The 24,619-nt window shown below is 45.3% G+C and overlaps 2 protein-coding genes across 12 annotated transcripts in view; one reads left to right on the top strand and one right to left on the bottom strand.

Annotated features, from left to right (window-relative positions):
* The window catches only part of FKBP15 (FKBP prolyl isomerase family member 15), a 65,831-nt gene extending 59,792 nt beyond the window's left edge, over positions 1-6,039 (bottom strand). The window contains exons 1-2 of one of the 2 annotated variants that reach the window (XM_061604157.1): positions 5,713-6,039; positions 618-727 (exon numbers count right to left, since the gene is read on the bottom strand). In XM_061604157.1, coding sequence (XP_061460141.1) covers positions 618-727; positions 5,713-5,765 — 163 coding nt within the window. In that variant the 5' untranslated portion in view covers positions 5,766-6,039. The remainder of the gene's footprint in view (positions 1-617; positions 728-5,712) is intronic. The other variant, XM_061604158.1, reaches the window with a different exon arrangement.
* SLC31A1 (solute carrier family 31 member 1) overlaps positions 5,816-24,619 on the top strand; it is a 31,321-nt gene continuing 12,517 nt past the window's right edge. For 2 of the 10 annotated variants that reach the window (XR_009759761.1, XM_061604166.1), the window contains exons 1-3: positions 6,207-6,315; positions 10,643-10,807; positions 21,177-21,264. The gene's annotated coding sequence lies outside the window, so the exon portion shown is untranslated. The other 8 variants (XM_061604167.1, XM_061604171.1, XM_061604172.1 and 5 more) reach the window with 8 other exon arrangements.

The raw sequence follows: 24,619 nt of genomic DNA on the forward strand, positions 1-24,619 counted from the left end.
ATACAAACAGAAGAGAAAGATATTTCATAAAAGCATTCCCACTTTTTTTGAAAAGTTCATGTTCTGTAATTGGCCTCGGGGCGGGGATGGGGAGAAGGTGCTTCTTCTCTCCTCCATCTCTGTCCTGCTCTGCTTTCATACCAACAGTCCCAGCAGCTAGACAAGACAGAGCAGGCCCTTAGCATATCTGCACAGCACTCACTGAAAAAAGGATTGCTGCTGACTGTTTCTGGCACTAGCATGAAAGAGCGACCAACGCTGCCGGAGGCAGTCAGCCTCTGGATACCAGTTGCTGGGAACCACAAGTGGAGACAGCGCCATTGCACTCAGGTCCTGCTTGCAGGATTCTTATAATGGGCATCTGGCTGGCCACTGTGAGGAGGCTGGGCGGGAATGGCCCCCTTTCGCCTGAAGCAGAGGGGCTCTTCCACAGTCGGAGGCAGTATGTCTCTGAATACCAATTGCGAGGAATCACAAGTGAGGAGAGTGCTGTTGCACTCAGGCTTCCTATAGGCATCTGGTGGTCCACTGCGACAACAGGATGCTGACCTAGTTGGGCCGCTGGCCTGATCCAGCAGAACAGAACTCTTCTCAAGGGCTAAGAACGGTTTACTTACCAGTAGCTGGTTGACCTTTTTTAGGCTGCTTGGGTGGCGTGTACTGGAAAAATTCATTTCCAGTGCCTGTAGCTGTCTGATCCAATCCAAAGAGAGAGGCCAGCCTGCTCCTGTGTGGAGAGAAAAGCATTTGTTCACTTCATACGGGGGGGGAGGGAGAAGACAGAGACAACGGAACATGTACAGAAAAATGCAGGGATGCTACTGTTTCATTGCAGACCAGGAGGTCATACCATAATAGGGGGCGATACTTCTTTTTCAGGTAGCGTGGTACAGTGGTTGGAGTGTTGACCTCCCCACTCAGCCATGATGCTTGCTGAAAAGCATTTGGCCCAATCTCTCTACGCCTAACCTACCTCACAGGAGTGCTGTGAATGGCGGGAGGGAATCCCATCTACACTGCCCTAAGGTCCCTGAAGGAAGAATGGATATTAACTGTTAACAAAATAAATCGGTATTTTGACTGAACAAAATAAATGTACTGGCTTAGAAGGAGGGGCTGGCAAAACATTCCTTATACATTAACCCACTGTGCCGCAAACTATTATTCTTTCTGTTCAGCTGTTCAAAATTCACAGCTCAAGTGTTAAATACAGTAAAGGGTTGTCTCCAATGCTAGTCCTACTTACAACAGATCCACTGAAAATGATGCACATGACTTAGGTCCATAAATTCCAATGGGTCTACTCTATAGTTAGATACAGCCCTGTGTTTTTCCTCTCTTTTTGTCCCAAGCTCTCCATTTACAAAGCTGGAAGCAAAGACCATTTCCAAATCATAGATTGTACAGGACCTACTCCCCAGCCCCAAAATGTCCCAGTCTTTGCACAGATAGAAAACCTGGCTTTGCGTGTTAGCTTTCCCCATGCAGAAAAACTCCAGAAAGGTCCGGGGGGGGGGGGGGCGAGGGCGAGGACACTGCTGAGCAAGGGTTTTCTCCTGAACATTCAGAAGCACCTCGTTTCCATTCATTTTTGGGCTCAGGAAACTCGCCACTCACATTCTATCCAACCTCTTTGCAATAAACGTTTAAGAACAAACCGACCTGGAAAAACCAATACGTCTTCAAAACATTACATTTCGAGTCTCAGTCCCAACCAATGAACTCTGTGCTACGTTAAAGAGCAACCAAAAATATCCTGGTGCAGTTTTTAAAATGCTCAAGAGCACCCCAAAAAAAGAAACAAACCCATGGGCTTCCTGCCAAAGGTATTCTGTCTGCCATGGGTCCGACATCGCTGTTCAAGTGCCCCCCCACCAGCTCACTGCTTAGTTCTCCTGTCGTTCCCACCCATTCAACCTTCACTGCTGCTTTCTCAAGTGTGATCTCACATCCACCCTTTTCCATTCTGGAGCATCAGCAGAGTGAGGGTGGGGGAGGGGTGGGGAAAGGAGGACTAAACAGCTAGGATTTCCAAAGGCAACTCTGCCTTTGCACAATTGCAACCCTCTGGAATTAAGGTATGACCTTGCGAGAGACAGACAGAGAGAGAACACTCTTCTGTATAATCCCGAAGCAGCTCTTGTTGGGATTCTGGCCACAGAGAAAACACAGTTCCATGGTTGGGGGTGGGTGAAGCAAGAGAGCCAGTGTGGGGTCCTGGCTTGAGTGCCGGACTGGGACCTGAGAGAGAGACCAGGGTTCGAATCCCTGCTTGGCCATGAAGCTTGTTGGGTGACCTTGGGCCACAGTCGCTTGTCTCTCAGCCTAACCTACCTCGCAGGATTGCTGCGAGGATAAAATCAGGAGGGGGAGAGCCACATTTGTACGCCACCTTGAGTTCCTTGGAGGAAAGGTAGGGATCTAAATGAAACAAACAAATAAATAAGAGGAAGGGGGTTTGTGAGCTAGACTCCTCTCTCTCTCTTCTTCTGCGAAGAGTGATATTTTTGCCATGACACATCCTGGCTCTGGCTTGCAAGCTCACGAGTCACTCCGTCACGTGGGCCTCATATATGCCTACTCGGCTTCATATTGGTGGGGGAGGCGGAGGCAAGAAAAAAAGAGGACGTAATACAGAATATTTAGAGATATTTTTATATATTAAGTGGTATAGAAATAGTCTAAATAAATAAATAAGAATCAGAGCTGGCAGCGCCCCCAAAATAGCCGCAAGACAGGATATCCTGGAATCTAAAAGGATCTCACAGGCCCCATTCCTGTGGCCTCTCTAATTAAAGCAAGGGAAGGGATGAAGGATTCGGAGAACTCCCATCAGAAACGGGAGTGGAAATTGCTGGTGTTTGCTTATTCATCCCACGTCTGGAAGGGAAATCAATCCAGTGAATATGATTAGCATTTGCTCCCATTGTTGCTTTCAGCCTGCAAATGATACATAACTGACTACATTTCCTGTCCCTTCCTTTGCATTATGTTTCCTTTGAGCTGAAATGAATGAGGTGGTACAACAAACACATTGACAACCTAATTTCCCCACAGCAGACAGCAAGACAAATAATGTGGATTATGAACTGCAGCAGAACGGAAACAGTGGTGCATGCGACAAATATGAGGCAAAACGGCAAATGATGCCTTCTTACGTTCCGGGTAGGGAAACCTTTCCAGACAAAGGAACCTTCCAGTGGGCACAGGTCAATGGTGGGCGCAGCCATAGGCTAAAGCGTGCAACGCTTATCTCTGCGACTCTTATCTTTGCACAGGAGGCTTCATTCCCACAAGACAAAATCAGAGGCTTCTATACACATATGTCTCTTCATCCTCTGTCCAGGTGAGCAAGAGGCATTATCATAGCTCAAGGACACATCCCAGCCAGGCAAAAGCAGCCAAGGAGAGTACAGAGCAAGGCTGGTAAGGGGTGTAGCCCGAAGACAGCCACATTCACCCCCTGGGCCTGAGATTCCCTAACCCTAAATTAAAGGATTTGTGTGCCACAACATTGGCATGTTAAATGTAAACAAGGAAAAAGGCCTTAATAGTTAGTATAGAGCCTAACTGTTCTGGCTTTGCTCTTCCCCTGGTTAAAAAAAAAACACATCCGTAAGGGGCTAGCTTAGTGCTGCTTCCAAACTCTGTCTTGCTCCTTAACATGCCATGATCCATAAGCCAAACAAACAAAACAATACAGATGTTGCTAGACTTCAGCTTCCATAATTCCTTACCATTGGCTATGCTGGCTGGGACTGATGGGAGTTGGAGTCCAACATCACCTGGAAGGCACCACGTTGACTACCCCAACTTAAGGGCCAGAAACTTGTTTGTGGTTTTTTTTAACAGAAGAAGATGCCCCAAGAGAAACCTCCCATAGGAAAAAGCTGAGATTGTCAGGATTCTCAGCTCTGTGCCAGGAACGAAGCTCTGCTCATGGTGGTGCAATCATGGAATTCACCAAGTCCCTACATTAAGATTTCCTCATAGCATTTTCCCTTCTGGACCCCTTTATATTCCTGTTCCCCTCCCTCCTACCCACCCCCGAGAATCCTTCCCAAGCTGTGAACTGCAGCCAGCTGCTCTTTACTCAACACAGATTTGGGGACCTTCCCTGTTTTTCAAACAGTGCCAATGATGATGCAGTGTTGGTTAACTTTTATTTTTTTAAAATGATTCCTCAGATATTGCAGCAACACCAATCTAATCACTCCACACACACCCACAACTTCTCCAAATGCGACCAAGCTCTTCCCTTGCACAATTCGAGTTCCCTGCTTGCTTATCTCGCTGTATCCTTGCAACACTCACTCAGGAGTCCAAACAATCACCCTCCTGACCACCAGCAGCCTTAGGGAGTATTAAGGCAGCAGCTTAGCAAAAGCAAGAAGGCTCTCTACAACAACATAACGTCTGCTTATGTCAGCGATGGGGAAACCTGTGGCCTTCCAGATGTTTTATTTATGTATTTACGGTTACATTTATACCCCACCTTTCCTCCAGCTCAAGGTGACGTACATGGTTCTCCTGTTCCCCATTTTATCCTCACAACAACCCTACGAGGTAGATTAGGCTGAGAGACTGCGACTGGCCCAAGGGCACCCAGTGAACTTCATGGCTGAGGGACTACAACTTCTACTGTCTCTGACCATTAGCCATGCTAGCAGGGACTAATGGGAGTTGGAGTCCAGCCACATGTTCCTCATTTCTGGCTTATATCCTCCTTGCATTCCTCCTATGTGGCGATGCCCATCCCATTCCAGAATATTAAATATTGTCTATATTGACTGACAGCAGCTCTCCACGGTTGCAGGTGGGGGGTGCCTTTCAAAGCTCTACCTGGAGACACCAGGGAGTGAACTTGGAACCTTCTGCGTTTAAAGGCAGATGCTCTACCAGTGAACTACAGCTCATCCCCAATGTGCATTGACAGTGTTAATAATATCTTTAGCTGGCTCTTCCACTTAGACGCTATCTCCCATGTTAAATCCTACTCAGAGTAGATTCATTGAAACTGATGGGCATGACTGACTCAGGTCTTTTAATATCAACTGGTCTACTCTGAGTAGAATTTAGTTGAAGACAAGCCATAATCTTCTCTCTCCCCCATTTTATGCTCTCAACAACTCTGCTAGGCAGGTTAAGCTGAGAGTGAGTGTCTTACTGGCCCAAAGCCACCCAGCCGACCAGAGAAGTGAATGCAGGCCTCCTTGGAATCCCACAACACTCAGTGTTTGCCAGTGTGGTGTAAAGATTAGAGTGACGTACTATAACCAAGATTCAAATCCCCACTCGACCATGAAGCTCACTGAGACACCTTGGGGGTCAGTCACTGCCTCTCAGCCTATCCCACCTCACAAGGTTGTTGTGAGGATAAAATGGAGAGAAGAAACCACGTGTGCCACCTTGAGCTCCTTGGAGGGAAAGTTGGAATATAAGCACAACAATAAAAAAAATTCGTTGAGAGGGTGTGAGAGAGACGCTCTGCACATGTTCAGGTGCATTCTTAATAAGCACTGTACCTTTCCCTAAAGAAAAACAACCACTTGACAGGGAATGAGTGACTAGAGACATATTCTAGGCCGGCCCAAGCACATCCCAAAAGTCTGGGCAAGTGGACGGAAGTACCACCACTTCCCCTTCCGGTTCCACCCCTCCCCCAAGAATCTTTGGTCCCTCTACGGCGGGGACGCTGCTGTATTCTCTCACCCTCCCGTCGGAGTCAGGAAGTCCGCGTCATCCTCTTCGGCGACCCCGAACATCGTCGCTCGCCCGCCGTCGCGCGCGCCCCTCCGTGGACACCCAACCAGGAGGCAGAGCCGCCAAGCGCGGCGGAGGGGGTGTGCAGCTTCACGGCAGTGTCGTAAAGCCGCTCCGCCCAAACAGGAAGCGAAGTTGTGGAGCGGCAGCGGCCGGCGGCGTCTTGAAAAACACGTGACGGCTACCGGCTGCCGGGCAGCCCAATCTTCCTCACAGAGAAAAACGTGTCAGGAGGCGCGAGAGAACGCTTCTCCTTTGAGCGGCGCCCCGGGAACCAATCGCGAGCTGCGCGCCTGGCCTTAGGATTAGGGGCGGAGCTCTAAATTTCGCAAGGGAGGCGAGAGAGAGTGAGTGAGTAGATGGACGGACCGACCAACCAACCAACCAACCAATTAGAGCTAAATCTTTCGGGAAGGAGGTGGTTCGGGGCGGGTATGTAACGCTCTCTTTGGCCAGTGAGGAGTAGCGGAGCTTACCAGGCGAAGAAGGGACACGTCGGAGGAGGACGAGGGAGACACGCTGGTAGAGGGGAAGGCTGAGGAGAAGTGGCGAGTGAGTGGATAGATGGGTGGTTATTACGCCGGAATAACGGGGCACGGGTGTGGTGAATGAGGGAGAAGACGGGGTTGGGATGGGGATAAAAAGGGGCCGAGGGGGCAAAAAGGGGGACTGAGGAAGGGCGAGATTCTGAGAGAAAGGCAGACGGGCGAGAGTGGGAAAAGCGGGACGTGAGCTGTAGGCGAGAGCCTGGGAGGTGGGAAGCAGTAATAACACTCGGATGAGCATGTTATTATTATTGCTAGAATTTATTACCCGCCGTTCATCCAAAGTGCTTTGTTGTTGTTTATTTTCGGTTTTTTTTCAGATTTGATCTTAAGGTCTCGTCTTTTTTTATGTTTATTGTGCAAGTCGCTTTGAAGCACCTCTATCTATTTATCTAATTTGTGTTCTAATTGCAAAAGCCAGTGGCTGATGCAAAAATGGAAATGGACTGCCTTCAGGTCGGTTCCGACTTATGGCGACCCTATGAATGGGGTTTTCATGGTAAGCGGTATTCAGAGGGGGTTTAGCATTGCCTTCCTCTGAGGCTGAGAGGCAGTGACTGGCCCAAGGTCACCCAGGAAGCCTCATGGCTGTGTTAGTCTCTACTCAGAGTAGGGCCATTTGATCTTTATGGGGCTCTGCTCTGAATAGAACTTAGTTGGATGGAACCCATAAAAATAATAGTAATAAATGTGGGGGGGGGGACAAAGGAGAACAAGGATAGGAAGGGGAGAGAGTCTTTAAGAACCAAAGAAGAGGAGGGAGCCTGGATAGGGGATGAGAAGGGGGGGCTCATGATGCAACCCTATGTGAGGGAAGGCAGAGGAGTGACTAGATGGGAGCAAGCGAAGAGGGATGTTGGGGGGGGGCGAGAGCCTGGGAGGTTGGACTAGAAATGTGAAGGCCTGGTGGAAAAACAGGTTTTTGGCGGAGGGAGGACTGTTTTTATTCCAATTTTTCCAGAAAAAAAAACGGGGGGGGACAAAAGTTTCCCCCACCATTTTTTCTGGTCCTTCACATCTCTAGGTGAGACATGGTAATGGGTAATACTCGGATGAGCATTTTAGTTTTTCTTTGCAGCTATCTTCACCTGATTGTCTTTGTTCTCTTTATTTTTAGCATGTGGGTTGCTTTTGACACATTTATTGTACACTTATGTACTGCTTGATCATAATAGGCTTACAACCCCCTAAGCAGCTTACAAAAAACCCCAACAACTTTAAATTGACCAAAGACAGTTAAAAGCAAGTATTTGAAAACATTAAAAATATAAGTTAATGGTAAGCTAAAAAAGAGATTGGAACATATGTCAATTTCTACATGTCTGGATAGGCTTGCCTAAAAAAAAAAGTCTTCAGCAGGTACTGAAAAGGTTACAGCAGATGGCCAGGTAGAATGAAGGCTGGGATGTGGAGTTGGAAGATGTGGGGGAGTGCGGAAAGGTGAGAAGAATGGAGCTGAGGTGTGAAGTTAAGGTAGGATATACCAAGAATGGGGGGAGGTGGGGGGCTCCATGGAATATGTGACAAAGGAAAGCGAGTTGGGTCAAGGGAAAGAAGTGGGGGGGGGCATGGAGGAAGGGCAAGAGAATACAGCCAAAGCTGGAGACTGAAAATGAATGATGGAGTTTTTGCCATTTGTTCATAATGAAAGTTGAAAATAAGATTGGGATGGGATGGAGGTTCCGGTTACACGAGAGAGGAGAGCAGTGGTAGAGAATGAGAATAGAGCTTGGTGTATTAGTAGAGACGAATGTTGCAGGAAGAGGGGGATGTGTGTATATCTGTGATCCACAGCCCTGTCGAAGTGCCATTCTAGGAAGTGGTGTAAACCACCTTCATAAGTCTTTGGTTCATTTATGTCCCAAACTTTGAGTGCCAGGCCACTGAAGAAGTCTCTTTTTTGTTGTTGATGTTTGCTGACTTAGAAGACAAGCAGGCTCAAAATAAATCAATAAACCTATATTGGATAGGAGTGGCATGTGTGGCTTCATAATATTTTTCCACATCCATTTTAGAAGCGGCATGTCTGCTTGTCGTTTCCTGGATAGGCTGCCAGGCAAAGGTATATAAAGCATTCCGTGCATTTGGTTTCCCAGCTGCCAAGAAGTGTTAAGTCGGCACATTTATTAATTTATTTATTAATTAGATTTTTATACCGCCCCATAGCCGAAGCTCTCTGGGCGGTGCACAACATATAAACATCCAATACAGTTAAAACATTATTAAACAACTAAAAATAAAATGAATTGAACCTCTGGAGGATGTTTCTCAGCCCTGAGTGATGCTGTGACTACTAAGGAGTTGGAAACTTTTCTGCAGGTGTAGCCTAATTTATTCTGTTGCACTTTGGGAAATCAGTCCTTAGCTATGCTCTTTTGTGCCTCTGGTTCCTTTTCTGGGCTGTTGTCCAGGTTCTGTTGCTGGTTCAGAATGCCTTTGTGTGGAGAGTTGGCCAGGCAATTTTCCCAAAAGAATTAAGAACTGATTTTATGAAGGCTTTTCCACTCTGAAGATCAACTTTATTAAAAAAAAAAGTTTCTGTAATAAGAATCTTACTCAAAAGCTGAGTTGAAACGGATGTTTTAGAAGCCACCTGAGTTTTCCCTATTGATAGGGTCTTCGAAAAGCGATTCATCAGAAACAAATAGCTGATTCAAATTCTCTGGGCTGTCTCAAACCCTAACAGGTGTTGGGTAGTTGAGAAATAGCTGAAGAGGAAATTGAGTTGGTGAAGCCAAACAGAGGCAGTTTGCATGATGTCAGGGTTCTGGTTTTGGTGTACAAAGCCCTATACAGGTTGGAACCAGGATATCTGAAATATTGTCTTATCCCTTATATACCCAGTCACACTGCACTCTGCTGATGAGGGCCTCCTGCAGATACCATCTTATCAGGAAGTCTGTTCTGCACAACACTGGAAGCAGACCTTTAGTTTAGTGACACCTACCCTTTGGAATTCCCTATCCCTTAAATATTACACAGACACCATCTCTGTTGTCTTTTTGGTATCCACTGAAGAACTACTTCTTTCAGCGAGCCTTTTAAAATAGAGACCTTATCCCAGTCTGAGTCTGTGCTGGAATTGCTTTTTAAGATGTATTTAAAGTTTTTTTTAAAGATGTTTTGTTTTAATTTGTTTTAACATCTTTTGTTTTTTAAGATGTTTTAAAGTGCTTCTAGTGTTTTTGTTAGATGCCCTGGGCTCCTTCTGGAAGGAAGGGTGGGATATAAATTTAATAAATAGATAAAGACCTGATACACGTCACAGGAAATGGTCCAGCTCCTGGATCATCGCTTGAAGTTAATTCTTGCAGTAAACAAGAGATGTCTCATTCCCACATGCCATTCTAGTAATGTTTGCTGCTGGGAGCCCACACTTCAAGGGAGTTCCAGGAGTCAGTGCACAGAAGCATTACGGCTTCCCCACCCCCATAATGTCTTCAGGAATTGGTAAAAATTTGTATGGCCTTGGTGGCCAATTCAAAATTTGTGGTCACTAGGACATGCAGCATGCCCTCTGGAGCAGGGTCATCTCTGGAGCTCTGTGGGAGCTGAAGGACAAACGTTCCTTGACAAAGGTGTGCTGTCTGCCTCTGTATCATTTCCCTCTAGCTCAGAGTCCGAGAGGGGAGGGAAAAGTTTGTTTTGATTCTCTGTTTGCACCCAGCAAGTGCAGAGCTAAAACAAATGGCAGTTTTCTACTCATGTTTGGTGCTGGAGAGGGGTGCTGAATAGTAATATTTATAAAATGCCCTTCACCCTGAGGTACTGGGGGAGGGGTTACAACAATTCAGAATACATCCTGAACAACAATTTAAAACAACTTTCTCTCCCTCTGCAGTTCCAGAGCTGGGAGAAAGCTTTGGGATTGTCTCACCTGCCAGAGCATGGCTGACTCTTTGCTGTGGTGGTGAGGGGAGTAAGCAAGATTGTTGAATCCTGGATGTGTTGAGAGTAGGTGTGGAGAACCTTTGGCCCTCCAGATGTTGTTCAGCTGTAACTCCCATCAGCCCTAGCAAGCATGGCCAATGACTGGGGATGATGGGGAGTTGGAGTTCAGCGACATCTGGAGGGCAAAAGGTTACCCACAGTCATTGCACAGAAACAACAACACATTGCCCTGTTTTGTGTTCTGCATCACCAGCTTTTTGATTCCACCCAACATGCGACCCATCTGACTTTGGGTTGTGTTTTTGCCAGATCAAGAGAACAGGGGGACAACATTAAAATCAACATGAGGGCAATGCTCCATCTTTTCCTAAGTAGCTGCCTGTGTTTCTAGAGATCTTGCATGGGGCATTGAGTAAAGGGTCCAATTTCTTCTTTGCTGGCAGTGAACAGACACCATCATCCTAGCACCAGGAGTTGGAGCTAACACGAAGTGGGTGTTTGGGAGCAAGGCTGAGCTGGACCAGAGTGAGAAAACTGTCTGTTCCCAACTTGCTGAACGTGTCGTGGGAACCGCATCTGCTCTTTGCCTCAAGTGGAACAACAGGAAGGTAAAAGTACTTTATACTACCAAACGGGTCATTCCTTGCTGTGACTGCAGTTACTGAGCTGAAACTCTCTTACAGTGGGATTTTTCTGCTAATCCAAAGGGAAGTGGCAGCTGGTTTGTGTAAGGGAGTGATTTTAAATAGGGAAGGGAACAGGAGGAGTGATTGCATCTTGGCTGCTGACTAAAGGTAGATGTCTGAAAGACTGGAGCAGAGCTTAAACACAGGGCAGGCCCCAAAGAGTTGTCCAGGCACATATTTCATGGTAGGTACAGTATGGCTCACTTAAAACGTCTGCACATATTTTCAGCAGCCGTGTTTGGCAATGAAACTTCTTAAAAGCCAATGCTGTGCTGTTGGGGTGGAGAGTGAATGAACAAAGAATCTGCTATGTTAGCCAAATCAAGTTCTATCTTGCCTTAAGGGTCAGTTTCTTGTAACTGACAATTCCATACCTAGAACCTATACCATTTGCAAATTGTTTTCTTCGAAGTGTTGCAGGGATGGGGAACCTCTAGGCCCTTCAGCAGCCTCCTCCCATCAGCCCCAAACAGAATAGCCAGTTGTTGGACTACAACCTCCGTCGTCCCCAACAACTTCTGGGGGGCCACAGGTTTGCTATCTCTGCAGTATAGTTTTCAGAATGGAGCCACACGGATGAAATAATTTTATTGTGGCAAACTGAGGCTTCTTTTGTATTCCCCCCCCAATTGCTGTTTGCTTTCTCTTGCAAACTAACTTGTGATTCATGCCACTTTGCATAACACATATCCAGCAGCTGTAAATCAAAGCAAAAGGTCCAAAAATGCCTTTTGTAAACAGATTCCTTAATATAGCTGACCTAGACCACATTCATACCAGATATTTATTCCACTTTAAACAGTCATGGCTTCTCCCAAAGAATCATGGGAAGTGTAGTTTGTGAAAGGTGCTGAGAGTTGCTAGGAGACTCCTATTCTCCTCACAGACTTACAGTTTGTCAGAGTGGTTGAGCAGTCATTTCCTTTTCCCAGAAAACTCTGAGAATTGTAGCTCTGTGAGGGAAACAGGAATTTTCTAACAGCTTTCAGCACCCTTAATAAACTACACTTCCCAGGATTCTTTGAGGGAAGACGTGACTGTTTAAAGTGGAATAATAGTGGAATAAGTGTCTGGTGTGAATGTGGCCCTATACAGAATCAGACCATTGGTCCATCTAGCTCAGTGTTGTCAGCCGCTGGTTACAGCTCTCCAGAGTTTCCGGCAGGGGTCTCTCCCAGCCGTACCTGGAGATTATTATGGTGATGGTGATGCTGGGGATTGAACCTAGAACCTTCTGTAGGCAAAGCCAATGAGCTTTGGACCTTCCTCTTGCCTACAGTGAGGCCGACACGCATCCTGCAACAGGCCAAGTGGACAAAAGAGAGCTGGCAGTGATCAGGAGTACAGCCACGGTTATTAGAATCTTTTTTTATTTATGTGCCACCTCTTTCAAAGGTACACAAGGTAGGTTACATAAAACCAATACTAAAAAAATTACCATCTGAAATAAAGCAAGCATCTGTTTTAATAGCAACAGAAAAGACAGGTTATGAAAAGGTCCCCTTAAATAGAAGTGTACCTAAAAGCATCACTGTAACACCTGAGGTACATATTTTTAGAATCCACCTTATTTTTTTCTGATTGTAAATTTGTTTTACTGATTTAATACTGCAGATCACCCAGAGATTTACCAGTAGATCCCAGTCTTAATCTACCTTCTGCCCACCCTGGTGTGTCCCATAGTTACTCTATGCGGCAGTAGGTTGGGGGAAATCTTGACGAGTACACAGTAATAATGCAAAAGGGCTTGCATTGCTCTGCAAGGGTGATTTTTTGTCATCGTAGGTCAAAGGCAATACAATGTTGGTGGAATTCTCCGAACTGGGAGTGACTTGAATTTCGGACCTACAGTGAGAAAGCAGTCACAAAACTAGCAAATGAGCCAGGCAGAAGGTTGCTAGCAAGTGCCCATTGCACACCTGTTTCATGTGGCATATCTCTTCCTGTCCTGTGTCAGCAATGTCATTTACCTGTGTCTGGATTGAGGTTTCCAAACGAAAATTATGATTTTCTTAAGCTAGAGTAGTCTACGGAGTTACTTGGAAAGGTGTCCAGGTTTGAGGCAGGGGGCTTTCTAGGCCAGCAATCCTTATTCCCAGGTCATACAGAATCTTCAATTGCTGGAAATGGTGTATTGAGGAAGCAGGTAGGTTTGGCTCTGGTTAGTTCCACCCACTCCACCTTTCGCTTCTGGTGCCCCCACCAGAGACCCCTCTAGCATAATGGGCTCTTCTCATAGTCCCTAAAGATGATGGCTTGGAAGAAGAGAGACTGTGAAGCCGGAGAGGCTTTTGGAAGTTAATAATTACCCTCCTGGTATACATAGTGGGTTGGGATGCTGCACATCAATGCTATTGGAAGCTGCCCTTTGGAAACTTTGATCTACCGAGGGACTGTTGCAAGGGCGGAAAGCTGCCAACTATGAAACTGGGAAATAGGCGCTGTGAGGGGGAGAGGTAGCACCCAGCCCCACAGGCCTATTTAGGGACGTTAGTAAAATTGTTGCAGGTTTACAGAAGCTGTGGGTACTGCTGAGCTGGATTATTGGGATTTATGTATCTATTTGAACAATTTATTTACCACTTTTATGTAAGCAAACCCAAGCACTTTACAACACAGGCTTAAATATCTTAAATAAACAGCCAATATAGAAAAATACCAGTGGATTTCTACATGCTGTAAATCACAACCACTAAATAGAGCATCTGCTTTAGTATACAAATAAACATTGCACATAAATATTGGCTACAAAATACAAGGAAAATTCATAATAAACGTGGTAAACAAAATATCCTGTAAACACCAAGAAGTAAGACATTACCAATTAAAATCAACTGAAGTATAAATTCAACCATTTAAAGTAACATGATAGACAATTAAGGGAAAGAAAACCCTCACTTCCTGACCACCATACATAAATCAATTACACCATTAAACAAATTAATTCAAATTAAATCCCCAGTCCCCCTATGTAGCAATAAACTCAAATTAATCTAATTACAACTAGAAATACATACTACTTAGTTCCACTCAAGCACACGCTTGCATGATCAACACACTTGCATCAGTTGAACATATCATTATTGGAACTTCTGAAGCTCTCTTGTTCTGATTCCAAACAAGAGTTCATTTTATCCTAGTGCTGCCTGCTCTGATTGGCAGCAGCTCTCCAATTTCACAAGTAGTGGCCTTTCCTGACAGGCCTCTTAACCTGGGACTTGTATCCAAATCCTCGTTAGTCTTTGTCCACTGTGATATCTTTATTGTGGCCAAATGTACAACATGTCACAACTTGGCCTAGCTACACCCCCACCCCCACTGCCCTTCTCCCGTGAGCTGTCCACCTGACAAACAGAAAGAGGGCAATGTTTAAAGGTGACTACCTTTGAAGTTGAGGAAGGCATTCAAGGAAGGAGCACTTTTGAGACGCTTCTCCAACAAGTCAGCAAAAATACGCATCGCCAGCTTGACTCTCATCAGTTACAGAAACAATGATCTCTTGACTCAGATTTTTTCCCTCCCAGAATTACAGACCCTCAACTTATCTATGGGTATTGGCAGATTGTTTGCTGTTCTGTTTAGAAGGTGAGAAGGATCTTCCTAACCTGACCAGTAAGATTCATTGTTCCGTTTAGTCCAGTACAAGCTGGTAGTGACACTTTGGGGAGTTCAGATTAAATCCTTTCCAGTCGTGAAATCTGATGATGCCTAAAATGGCTAGGCACTGTACAAAAATTAAAAACGGGCCCTGCCCGCAAGCTTACAATCCAAAAGTAAGGATATTGTAGACATACATTTAGCTGTTCTGTCTTTAAAAATGACATAGGGAAGGGCTGTAGCTCAATGGTAGAGCATCTGCTTTGCAGACAGGAATTCCCCTGGTTCAGCCCCTGGCATCTCCAGGTAGAACTGAGAACCCAGTTTGAAAGCCTGAAGAGCTGCTGCCGGTTAGTGTCAATATTATCAGGCTAGATGGACCAGTTGCCTGAATCAGTACAATGTTCCTATTGTACAGGCTCTGTATGATGCCATAAGGCAGGTGTGGGGAAACTTTGGCTTTCCAGATGTTGCCAGCTATCGTCAGCTCCACTCCCATCAGCTCCATGCAGAATGACCAGGGATGATGGGAGTTGTAGTTCAGCAACATCTGGAGGGACAAAGGTTCCCCCCACCTGCTGTGGGGGTATTTTGTCAAGGGTGCCTCTTCATTTCTGAACAGAGCTTTGTGCCTCATGTCCCTCTCCACCCCATTTCCCCCTTCTTGTGTTTCTTCCTTTTCTGCAAACTGCTAGGACACACTGTAATTACTTATGTGGCCACCCACCCATATTCCAGTGGCAATAGTGGTGGTGCATGGAGAAAATGCCCACGGGGGTGGGGGACATGCTACTCACTGCTCCCAGTTGTCAGCGTGCACACCTGCCCCTAGCAAGCGGTGGACTTGTGTCAAAGGCTCTGATCTGCCAGCCTTGCCAAGACAAAATTGAGTGGTGCTCCAGAGTTCAAACTCGCATAATAGTTTGCTGTACCAAAAGGGTTGCAGTGCTCCTTGCTGCCAGCCAGTACGAGTCCTTGTTCACCTTAGGGGAAGAGAACCATTACTCCTGTTTTCTTCTGATGCTGCAGTGAATTTTGTCAAAACTCCACTGTAAGCAGGTTTATCTTCTTTTCTAGGATCAGGTGTGGGCTATGGACTTGGGGATGGACCTTGCCAGCTGGAGCTTGACATCCTGTTGCAATAACTGCAAATAATTGTGGCAGCATTTCCTTCTCAATTACGCTCTAAAGGCTGAGTCTTGGTCAGAGAGGAGGTGTAGAGATAGCTTTTTTCCCAGAAAGTCTTACGAAATGCAAGGGCCCAGTGCCCGTTCTCTGTCACTTCATGAACAGCAGGGTTGAATTTGCAATAATCTGTTGGGTTTCATGAACTAAAATGGCAGCTGCAGTGAGAGCTTGTTTCTCTGGTGTTTTTCTTCCCTGTAACTAGAGCCTTGCCTTCGATATGGTCATTCGTATACCGGGCCATGCCTCTTCAGGTTCTCCCAGGAAAGAATAGTGGTGGTCTGCTAGAGGCAAGAGGGGATTTTGAATCCCTTCCAACCTTGCTGTGTGCCCAGTAGCATGGTTGGTGTGGGTTCATTGCTTGGCTAGCCTTGTCTCCTGTGTACCATGGGCTCCCTTCAAATGTCAGACTTACTTTTTAGTGGGAACATTTTGACATGTGACCTAAAAACCCTTTGTAGTTTTCAGGAAGTCTGATATTATGCCTTCTGTCTTCCCACACTTGTCTGGTCTGTGCTGCTTGCTTCCAAAAGGGGAGAGTGAATGCGGCAGCCTGTTTTCTATTAATTCCACAGCTTTAAGAAAGCTAGGTAAGATTGCCACAGCGTTCCTTGTTCAGCTAGTGTGTGCCTCTGTGCTACGACAGCTGCATCCTCTTTCAGCACTAGCAGATTCTACTGCTGTGGTTCTATGTTGGTCCTTCCACACTCTGGAAAGAATGTGGTGGTGCTTGTTGCTGTTTGTGGGACATGCTAATTCTCATCCACCTGGAAGAGGAGGAGGAATTATTTGCTGATAGTAAGCTAATTGCACCAACACAAAGTAACATATACCAGACCTGATGCTTTTGAGGTCTGGAAAAAATAAGAGGTTGATTGATGTTGGGATTAGGTTACTTTGTTCTTAAAGACTGTGAGCCACATTATCAGGGGTGATGGCATTATATGAAATAGAACGCAGGACTTTGGGGAAGAGTTGTTGCCTCCCTGTGAGCTTCCTTGACATACCTGTCTGGCTGCTGTTGGATTCAGAGTACTGGACAAAATGGATCTGATCTTGAAGGGAAATTCTGACATTCTCGAGCAGGTATGGGAGCCTGTACACCTCCAGATTTTGTTGGACTATATTTGCCATCCTCCCTGACTATTACTGAGCCCTCCAGATGATGGTGGACCACAGGTTCCCCATGAGCAGGAGACTGTATCCCCAGTATTGAATCTAAGCTGCTTTTACATCACGGAGGAGCTGTAAGCCACTTCTGAGAGTCATTTGCTTCTGCATTCTGATTTCTGGACTTGGGATCTCAGGAGTATAGGCAGTGCTGTCCAGGTACTTGAATATGTGCTAAAAATAGCAAAATTGTCAAGTGTGGAGTTGGGAGCATGGGAGAGGTACAAAGAAAACATGACTGAGCAACTTCCTTATCGATTTCATGATTTTAAACTTGAGGAACAAGTGTGATCCTAAGAGCATTACATTATTTTTGAAGCTTAGATAAGTTGTACAGCAAGTATGTCAAGTGGACAAAGACCTCTAGATGGCTTCAGTGGATCTGCATGTGAAGTGCCTTTTATTAAGTATAGTTGCAATGATAATGCTCCATCATGAATAATTCCTGAGATGGCAGCTGATACCAAGCTTTGTAGTAGCCAGTTACAGGGTGCTAAGCTTCAACCCCCTGCCCATGGAACGTAGCATTTGTAAAGGACTCTCGCTGGGGGGGGGTCATTTCCCAAGCCCAGGGCAATTGATCCTGGCCAGGCGCAACCTGTGCCACCCTTACCAGAGCTGAGTTAAACCAACACCGACCCTGTATCGGTAGACTGCCACCACCCCTTAAACCTGGTCACCCACTCTGGCCCAAGGAGAAACCAAAGTGCCAGAAACAGACCTGCCAAGGATTCCAAAAGACAAGAGCCAACGATACACTCCTTGTCTTGGAGCCTTAAGGCAATATACCCAATTATAGGGTAGTCTGTGGGTACTTGGCCAAGGTGCTGGATTCAGAGCCAAATTCCCCCTGCGATGAACACACATTGGTAAATAAGAGGTAGCTTTATTAAAATAAAATATAAGTTCAAAATATAGCAGCAAAATAATTCCTTAAACCAAGCAGCTCTAGGGTTAGGTAAAATACTGGGAGGTCAAGTTCCAAGGAAAAGAACAAATCTGTCTAACCCATTCTATACTCGCACTATAGGAAGGCGGGTAGAATCACGTCATGGTCCCACATCTCCCCAGAGATGTATAGCCTGGATAGCAAATGGGACCCCAACATCAGATAACACCAAGGAGCATTGGGGAACAAAGACCCAGAATTTTAGCTCTACTCTTATTGGGGAAAAAGCCCAGCAACAGCCAGGAATTAATTCAGGGGGCTTTCTGATGATGAAATCTTCCAGAGCTTTCATGCCTAACAGTCGCACACTTCTCCAACCTTCCCAGGCCTGTGGCCTTGAGGTACCAGTCCTCACTGCCTAATTAATTGGATTCAATTAAACTGTGAGAACTGACAGTCTCGCAACCTTCCAGAGGCCCTAATTCAGGCAAGATGTCCCCCCCCAAAATTCCTTGCCACAAAACCATTTTTATTAGGAAACCTTAGCAAGCCAGGCATTTTTGACAGCATCCAGCTGCACAAATGTACATTTACACAGAAAAAAAGACCCAACAAAAGCAGGGCGCTCTTGCCTGTCTACAGTCCAGTTAATCCCTGTTTAATATAAGGACTAGGGCTGAGATGAAATGGAAATGCATGGGTTTTGATGCATGGGTTTTGGGTGGGGGGTTAACCCCTCCAAAATATATTTATTTAAAACATGTATATACTGCTTAATCATTAGCATTTTGAGGCGGTATACATAAAAATAAGCTATACATAAAATAAAGCAAACATCATAAAACCAAACATTGCTTGTTTTATTTTAGTCTTGTGTATAGTTATGTTTTATGTTTTGCTTTTGTAACAGCCTTTGGCTATATACATTTAATAAACAAACAAAAAAACACTACCTAAAAGTGCCTGCTGGAACAAGAAGGTCTTGGTCACATGCCTGAAGATCAGCAAGGGCGGTGCCTGTCTAACCTCAGTTGGGAAGAGGTTCCACAGGCCTGGGCCCACAACACTGTGTGCAATCAATAAACCCAAACGCACAATTGCAGCAATATGTATTTGAGGTGGGGATGTTGCAATATAAGATGAAAATCTTTTCCCATTCTGCTTCAGGGTAGGAAGCATTGTCCTTTCTGTAAAGTGTAGGTGGGTAACCTGTGGCTCTCCAGATGTCTTTGGACTGCATTTCACATCATCCCTGATTGACCAGACTGGCTGAGGCTGATGGGAATTGGAGGTCAGCATCATCTGAAGGGTTACATGTTTCACCACCAATGCGATACAGCTTCTGCGGTCTTATAGAAGTCCATCCAATTTTATAATTGGGTGTAATTCTTAAGTTCATTCTGCCCTGAATTCTGCCCTGTCCCCTCCCCAATACATCACACAGCATAGCATCTCCTACTGGGCAGGTCAGGTAACTGCAGGCGGTTTGGAACAAGAACCCAGGAAAGGTTCAAAGCTATTACTGAATTAGATTACATTCCTCTAAATAGTGGAGCAGTCAAATGCTGACCCTAATATCTTACATTCTTTCCATTCTTCCATGGGCCAAACTAGACCTTACAGGGCTGCTGTGCATGCTTTGTTCTTATTTCTGTCCCATTCATATATAAAATCAGATGGAGGGTGTCTAATGCTTCTTGACATCCTTGGTATTATACAGGTAGCCTGAACCCTCCTCAGTTTTACCTTCCATATGTCCTGTCACTTCAGTTCCTTTTCTCCCAAGCCTGCATTGCTTACGGTTTTCAGTCCAGATAAGACAGAAGATGAGGCAGAGTTCAGCTCCTCTTTCAGGGTAAAAAGCAGACCTTCCCATTCTCCCACTTTACCCATGAACACTGCAAATCCATGACTAAATAAACATGGCCACCCCACTGCCTCCAGTTTGGCCCTGTGCTCTATTAGTAATACAACCCATCCAGTTGCACATAGTTTTTCATGCGCTAACAATACATATTTTATTATATCGTCACAGACCTGGTAAATCATAAGCGATAAATTGGCTCCTGTGCCAAGGGGTGTATGGCTTGCAATCTCAGTGTGGGAAGGGAGACAGCCTTGGGGAGAGGAAAGGGAAGAGCAGTGTAAGCACAGAGCAAAGGTTTGCAACCAAATGGATGCAGTGATCAGCGGAAGGGCAGGAACAAGATAACGAAGTTATTTATTTTTAAAGCGGGGAGAAGAAGAGACTGGGCATACAAGTTGTGTGTGTTTTTCCAGATATAAGATTGCAATTTCAGTATGTTACAGTAGCGTGCCCAAACACTTGTGAGGAAAATCTGCCATGCCTGTTTCAGCAAATCTTCCTCTCACTAGCTCCTTTCAGGGCTTGAAATGTTGAGCGGTAAGCAAGAGGGGTGGGTATTTACTTTGGAGAGGAAGCGGTTAATACTGGCAGAAGGATGTCAGGAAATTGAATAAACTGGGAGCGGCATTCTGGTCTCATGATGCTGAGCTTAAGAGTATCCATTGCGGTTAGCAAGAGACTGAATGACCAGCTCTGGGGCCTCTCTTCTGTTTAGTGTGCAAAAGATTGGTCTGAAAAGTGCTTGGCCCAGAGGTAAGAATCCCTAACGATATGTTTGAATGCCAGCTGAACATAGATTGCTTCTGCCTCATGTGTATGTGTTAGCTATTATTTCTAAGGCTACGTACACACCGTACATTTAAAACACATTTCCCACACACACATATAAAAATCCTGATAATTTTAAGAGGGCTGGGAATTGTTTACCTCTCAGAGCTACTAAAGTTCCCAGGATTCTTGAGGGAGGGGGGGAATTAAAGTTCCTTTAAATGTGTGGTGTGTACACAGCCTAAAAACTCAGTGTATATGTAGCAGGAAGTAGTTCTGGTTAGAGGAGAGAGCTAGTCAGCATCTGTTTGATGTTTATATCATTTCTCTTGGGAGATGGATGTGGAATAGGCTATCTGCTGCTTGCCTGGGGGATAGAACAGAATTCTTTCAGACTAGAAATACTGGCTATGCCCCGTGTCTAGCTAGTGGGCTCCTGCTGTGAGGAAGGCCGGGATATTATAATAATAAGAAGAAGAAGAAGAAGGAGGAGAAGGAGATGGAGATGATGAAGGAGATGATGATGATGATGATGATGAAGGAGAAGGAGATTGTCTGTTGCTGTGGAACAGCTGCAGGATGGGAAGTTCCTGATGTAGCAACACTTTCTTTATCTGCCTCCTTGCAAGGCTGCTGTTTTACCAAACCTGGAATCTGGAGGGGCAGAAGTTCTTTATGGGGGAGGGGGTTGAATAACCTGGGCACAATGGAAACCTGAGAGGGTGAAAAGCTTCCTGTTCTTCTAGGCAGAGCCAAGTGTAGCAATTAAAGTGTTGAGGGGTGTATATGTGTGGTTTGTTTTTTTTTAATTCCAGGGTGAAAGGCTAAACCATCGTATTGTGTTCTGCATTTGAAAGTGCTGGGAGAGGAGGAAAACCTTTTTGTTGGTGCTTCCTTGAGCAGGTATGTATTGGAGGCAAACTTCCTGGTGCCATAATCTCCTTAATTGTGTGTTTTTTTTATTTAACTGGTTTTGCGTTTAACTGGTGTGTGCGCACGCAAATAAAACTTGTTTGGCTACTCAAGTCGTATTGGGGGTTTTGTCTCAAGTCTGTCTTTACAGCTGCATGTCGGCTGGAATCCAAGGACCTACTTAGACTCTCTGCAAGGGTTTCCGTACACCCAGTAGGACTTTTCCCTTTGAACTGTTGCTGTGTTGTGCTGCAAAATTGGTTTTGATACATCCCTCTCAGTTTCTAAAACAGCTTTGCTATTGAAGAGGAGGCTTTCTAGATTATTTGCACATCTTGTATAAGATAATCAAACCTATGTTTGTACGTGCTTTTTTTTACTTGTTTTGCTTCTCCTAGTCCTGAGTCAAAGCACACTGCCTGCTGGAGATTTGATTCGATACAATCTGGCACCAACATTGTCAGCTTTTAGGCACCAGGCTAAGACATTCCTGCTTGCTCAGGCTTTTGGTTTTTAATTTAGATCACATTTCAGTATGATTTATCACCTTGGGGGGGTGCTCATCTTCTAGTGGGGTGGGGTAGGATTCCTCCTTTTATTATTCTTGTTGGAGGAGCACCTTTAGCAATTTGCTTACTGTGTTCTTAGTCTTAATGTATTTCCTTTTAAGTGCCTGACGAGCTGTTGGGGATCTTATCTTTTTGTAAGTCGCTCTGAGATGTTTTTGTAGAAAGCGATTAATAAATGCAATAAATAATAATTTCCTCCCCTCTTTTTCTGTTTGTGGACATGCAAAAGGCATCTTACGAAATGAAAAGCAATAAGGTGTTAAGGCTGCAATCTTGTGCCTTCTTACCTGAAAGTAAGCCCCATTGATCTCAGTAGAGCAGACGTGAGTGGGCATATATAGGATTTGTGTTGCAAAAACATAACTAATCATAGCTAATCTAAGGCACTAGCAGATAAAATTCAATCCAGAAAAGGAGATAAAAAGGACGATAGCAAGAAGCAAAGCATTGCTGAAATGAGGCAGCTTTCAGTAAAGAACTGAATGTCAAAAGACTGACTGATCTCCAAGGGGAAGTGCCTCTATTGAAAAGTCCCTGTGAAGGGTAACCACCAGCTGATTTTGCAGAGTGGAACTCTGAGCAGATCCCCATAAGTTTTTTTAAGAAGTAAAAAGGGATATACAGTATTAAACATAACCGCATTAACTGCATGCAATTAAAACGTTAATTTCCCTGTTAAAAAAATCCGTTCTAATATATTTTCAAGAAATCTTTTAGGTTTGCACAAATAACACCTAGTTTTTCTGAAAAGTGGCTATTGAGTTACTACATCCTTCCCCATAATGTTTATCGTTGGTGATCTTACAGGTATAGTGCCACACAGGTCTAACAGGCGGTAAGTGGGGTGTTGATACTTTTGCCAATACTCAGTGTAAAGTGACCCTTGCCTAGTTGTCAGTTGCGCAAAAGAATTGATAGTGCCTTCAATTGTATGTGCTTCAGATTCCAATCTTAACTTGCAGACAGGTTCATATGGGAGCAGACGGTCCCTGATGGGAACAGACAGTGCCTCATTAAGCGAAACTACTTAGCCAATGCTTTTTCCTCCTAAGGCTTTGCCAAGTGGTTGTTGTGAGGCAAGCTCTAGTCTAAGGCCAGGCTCAGGCTGTTATAGGAAAGCAGATGCTTCAGCAAGCATCAAACTGAGATTGAGCCTTATATAGTGGCAGCAGCTGCATCCGCCCTCATTGGAAGGTGCCTTTCCGGTTAAAGGGCTGCAGTCCTCTCCATCAGTCTCCTGCTGCAGGGATTCCCAGCCTGTGGTCCTGAGCCCTTCTGCATGTAAACCATGTGCTCTGTCACCAACCTACAGCCTTTCCCATGTACGAACCCAGAACCCATTTCTGTAGCCAAAGCTGCAGCCTTGGAACTATGCACAGGCCTTTAGTATGCTTGTGAGTACATGTTTTTTTGGAGGGGAGGGTTGCCTAGCATCGGGACCCATTCAGCTCTTGATCTTTGTGCCTTTTCATTGTTTATGTTAATGGGCAGGGCAGACACAGTGTCGAGATGGAGCCCCTGCTGGCCCTGAGGTTTAGCTGCCGGGATTCGCTTGGGCTGCTTGGCAGTCCTGCCTGCAACAGACAATAAAGTGCTTTCAGGCTGAGCCACTGGCCCCCTGTCAAGAATTGCACACTTTGCTTTGGAGCCTGCAGCTCTGCTTCTGCACTTCCTTGGCTTTCTCATGCAGGGAACTCCTTTCACAATGGCTGGGGAGGGAAACCAAGCACCTGGGAATGCTAAATATATAGCGCTGTGTGGGCTGGAGCCTTGGCACGTACGCTTGTGTGTCTGCAGGAGTGGGTGGTGCTGTAGGAAAGATGCCTTCCACCAACAACTTGCTCACTGCTGGTGCTGCCACCGCAACCCAAGTCATTCAGAGCTCGACTGAACCCTGTTACGTTCTGACCTCTCTCTATAGCACAAGCCTTTGTCTCCCCTTCCTGCTTTTCTGCACTGGAGGGGCTATAGTACATTGGGAGGGTACTTCGTGTACTCTGGATATTGTCGGACTTCCCATTCCCATCATCTTCAGCCCATATGGCCAATGAGCAGAGGGATGATGGAAGCTGTAGTCCAATGACACCTGGAAGGCAATGGCAATCGTAATCTTAAGGTGTCATAACAAAATTTTGCATGATGGTTCCGGAGATAAAGCAGCAGGATTTTGTCTTATGTTTGGATACAGTTATATACCATTTTGAGTCAAGATAGCAGACCAAGCCTTTCAAAACTGCATTGACTTTTTTGGTTTCTTACAACTCCTGAGCAATGCCAGGTATGAGGCTGGCGGTACAATATATACAAATTTAACTATTTTTAAAAAGCAAACACTCGCTTTTCCTGATGTTGCACATGTGGATATGTGCTTGGTGTTGCTAACTTTTGCTGGTTTCATGCACATCTCGCAGCTGCGGTCATTCCTGGGAATGCTGTGGCAGGATGAAACTTGAAACTTTAATTGCTCAAAGCCATAGGCCGCTGCAATAAAGTGCAAATACAAGTACAGATACCAATACAGATTCTAGGAACATATATAAAAGTTAAAAAGTGTGACAGGGCGTGACATAGGGCAGTTAACAAGGTCACCTTCCAACCCAGGATAAAAAGAATAAAAAGCATCGGAAGTTAGGACAGCTCCTGTGCCGCCACTCATTGTTTTGCATATTTGGCTCTAATTTTCCCCGCGGCCAAAGCAAAGTTGGCCACTTGTTGCGTTAGAAAGGCATCACTGCCAACTAGGAGGATACATATTTGTTCCAAGGGGGACCTGTTTG

Source organism: Rhineura floridana, chromosome 20 (genome assembly GCF_030035675.1).
Source record: "Rhineura floridana isolate rRhiFlo1 chromosome 20, rRhiFlo1.hap2, whole genome shotgun sequence".
NCBI classification, from domain to species: domain Eukaryota; kingdom Metazoa; phylum Chordata; class Lepidosauria; order Squamata; family Rhineuridae; genus Rhineura; species Rhineura floridana.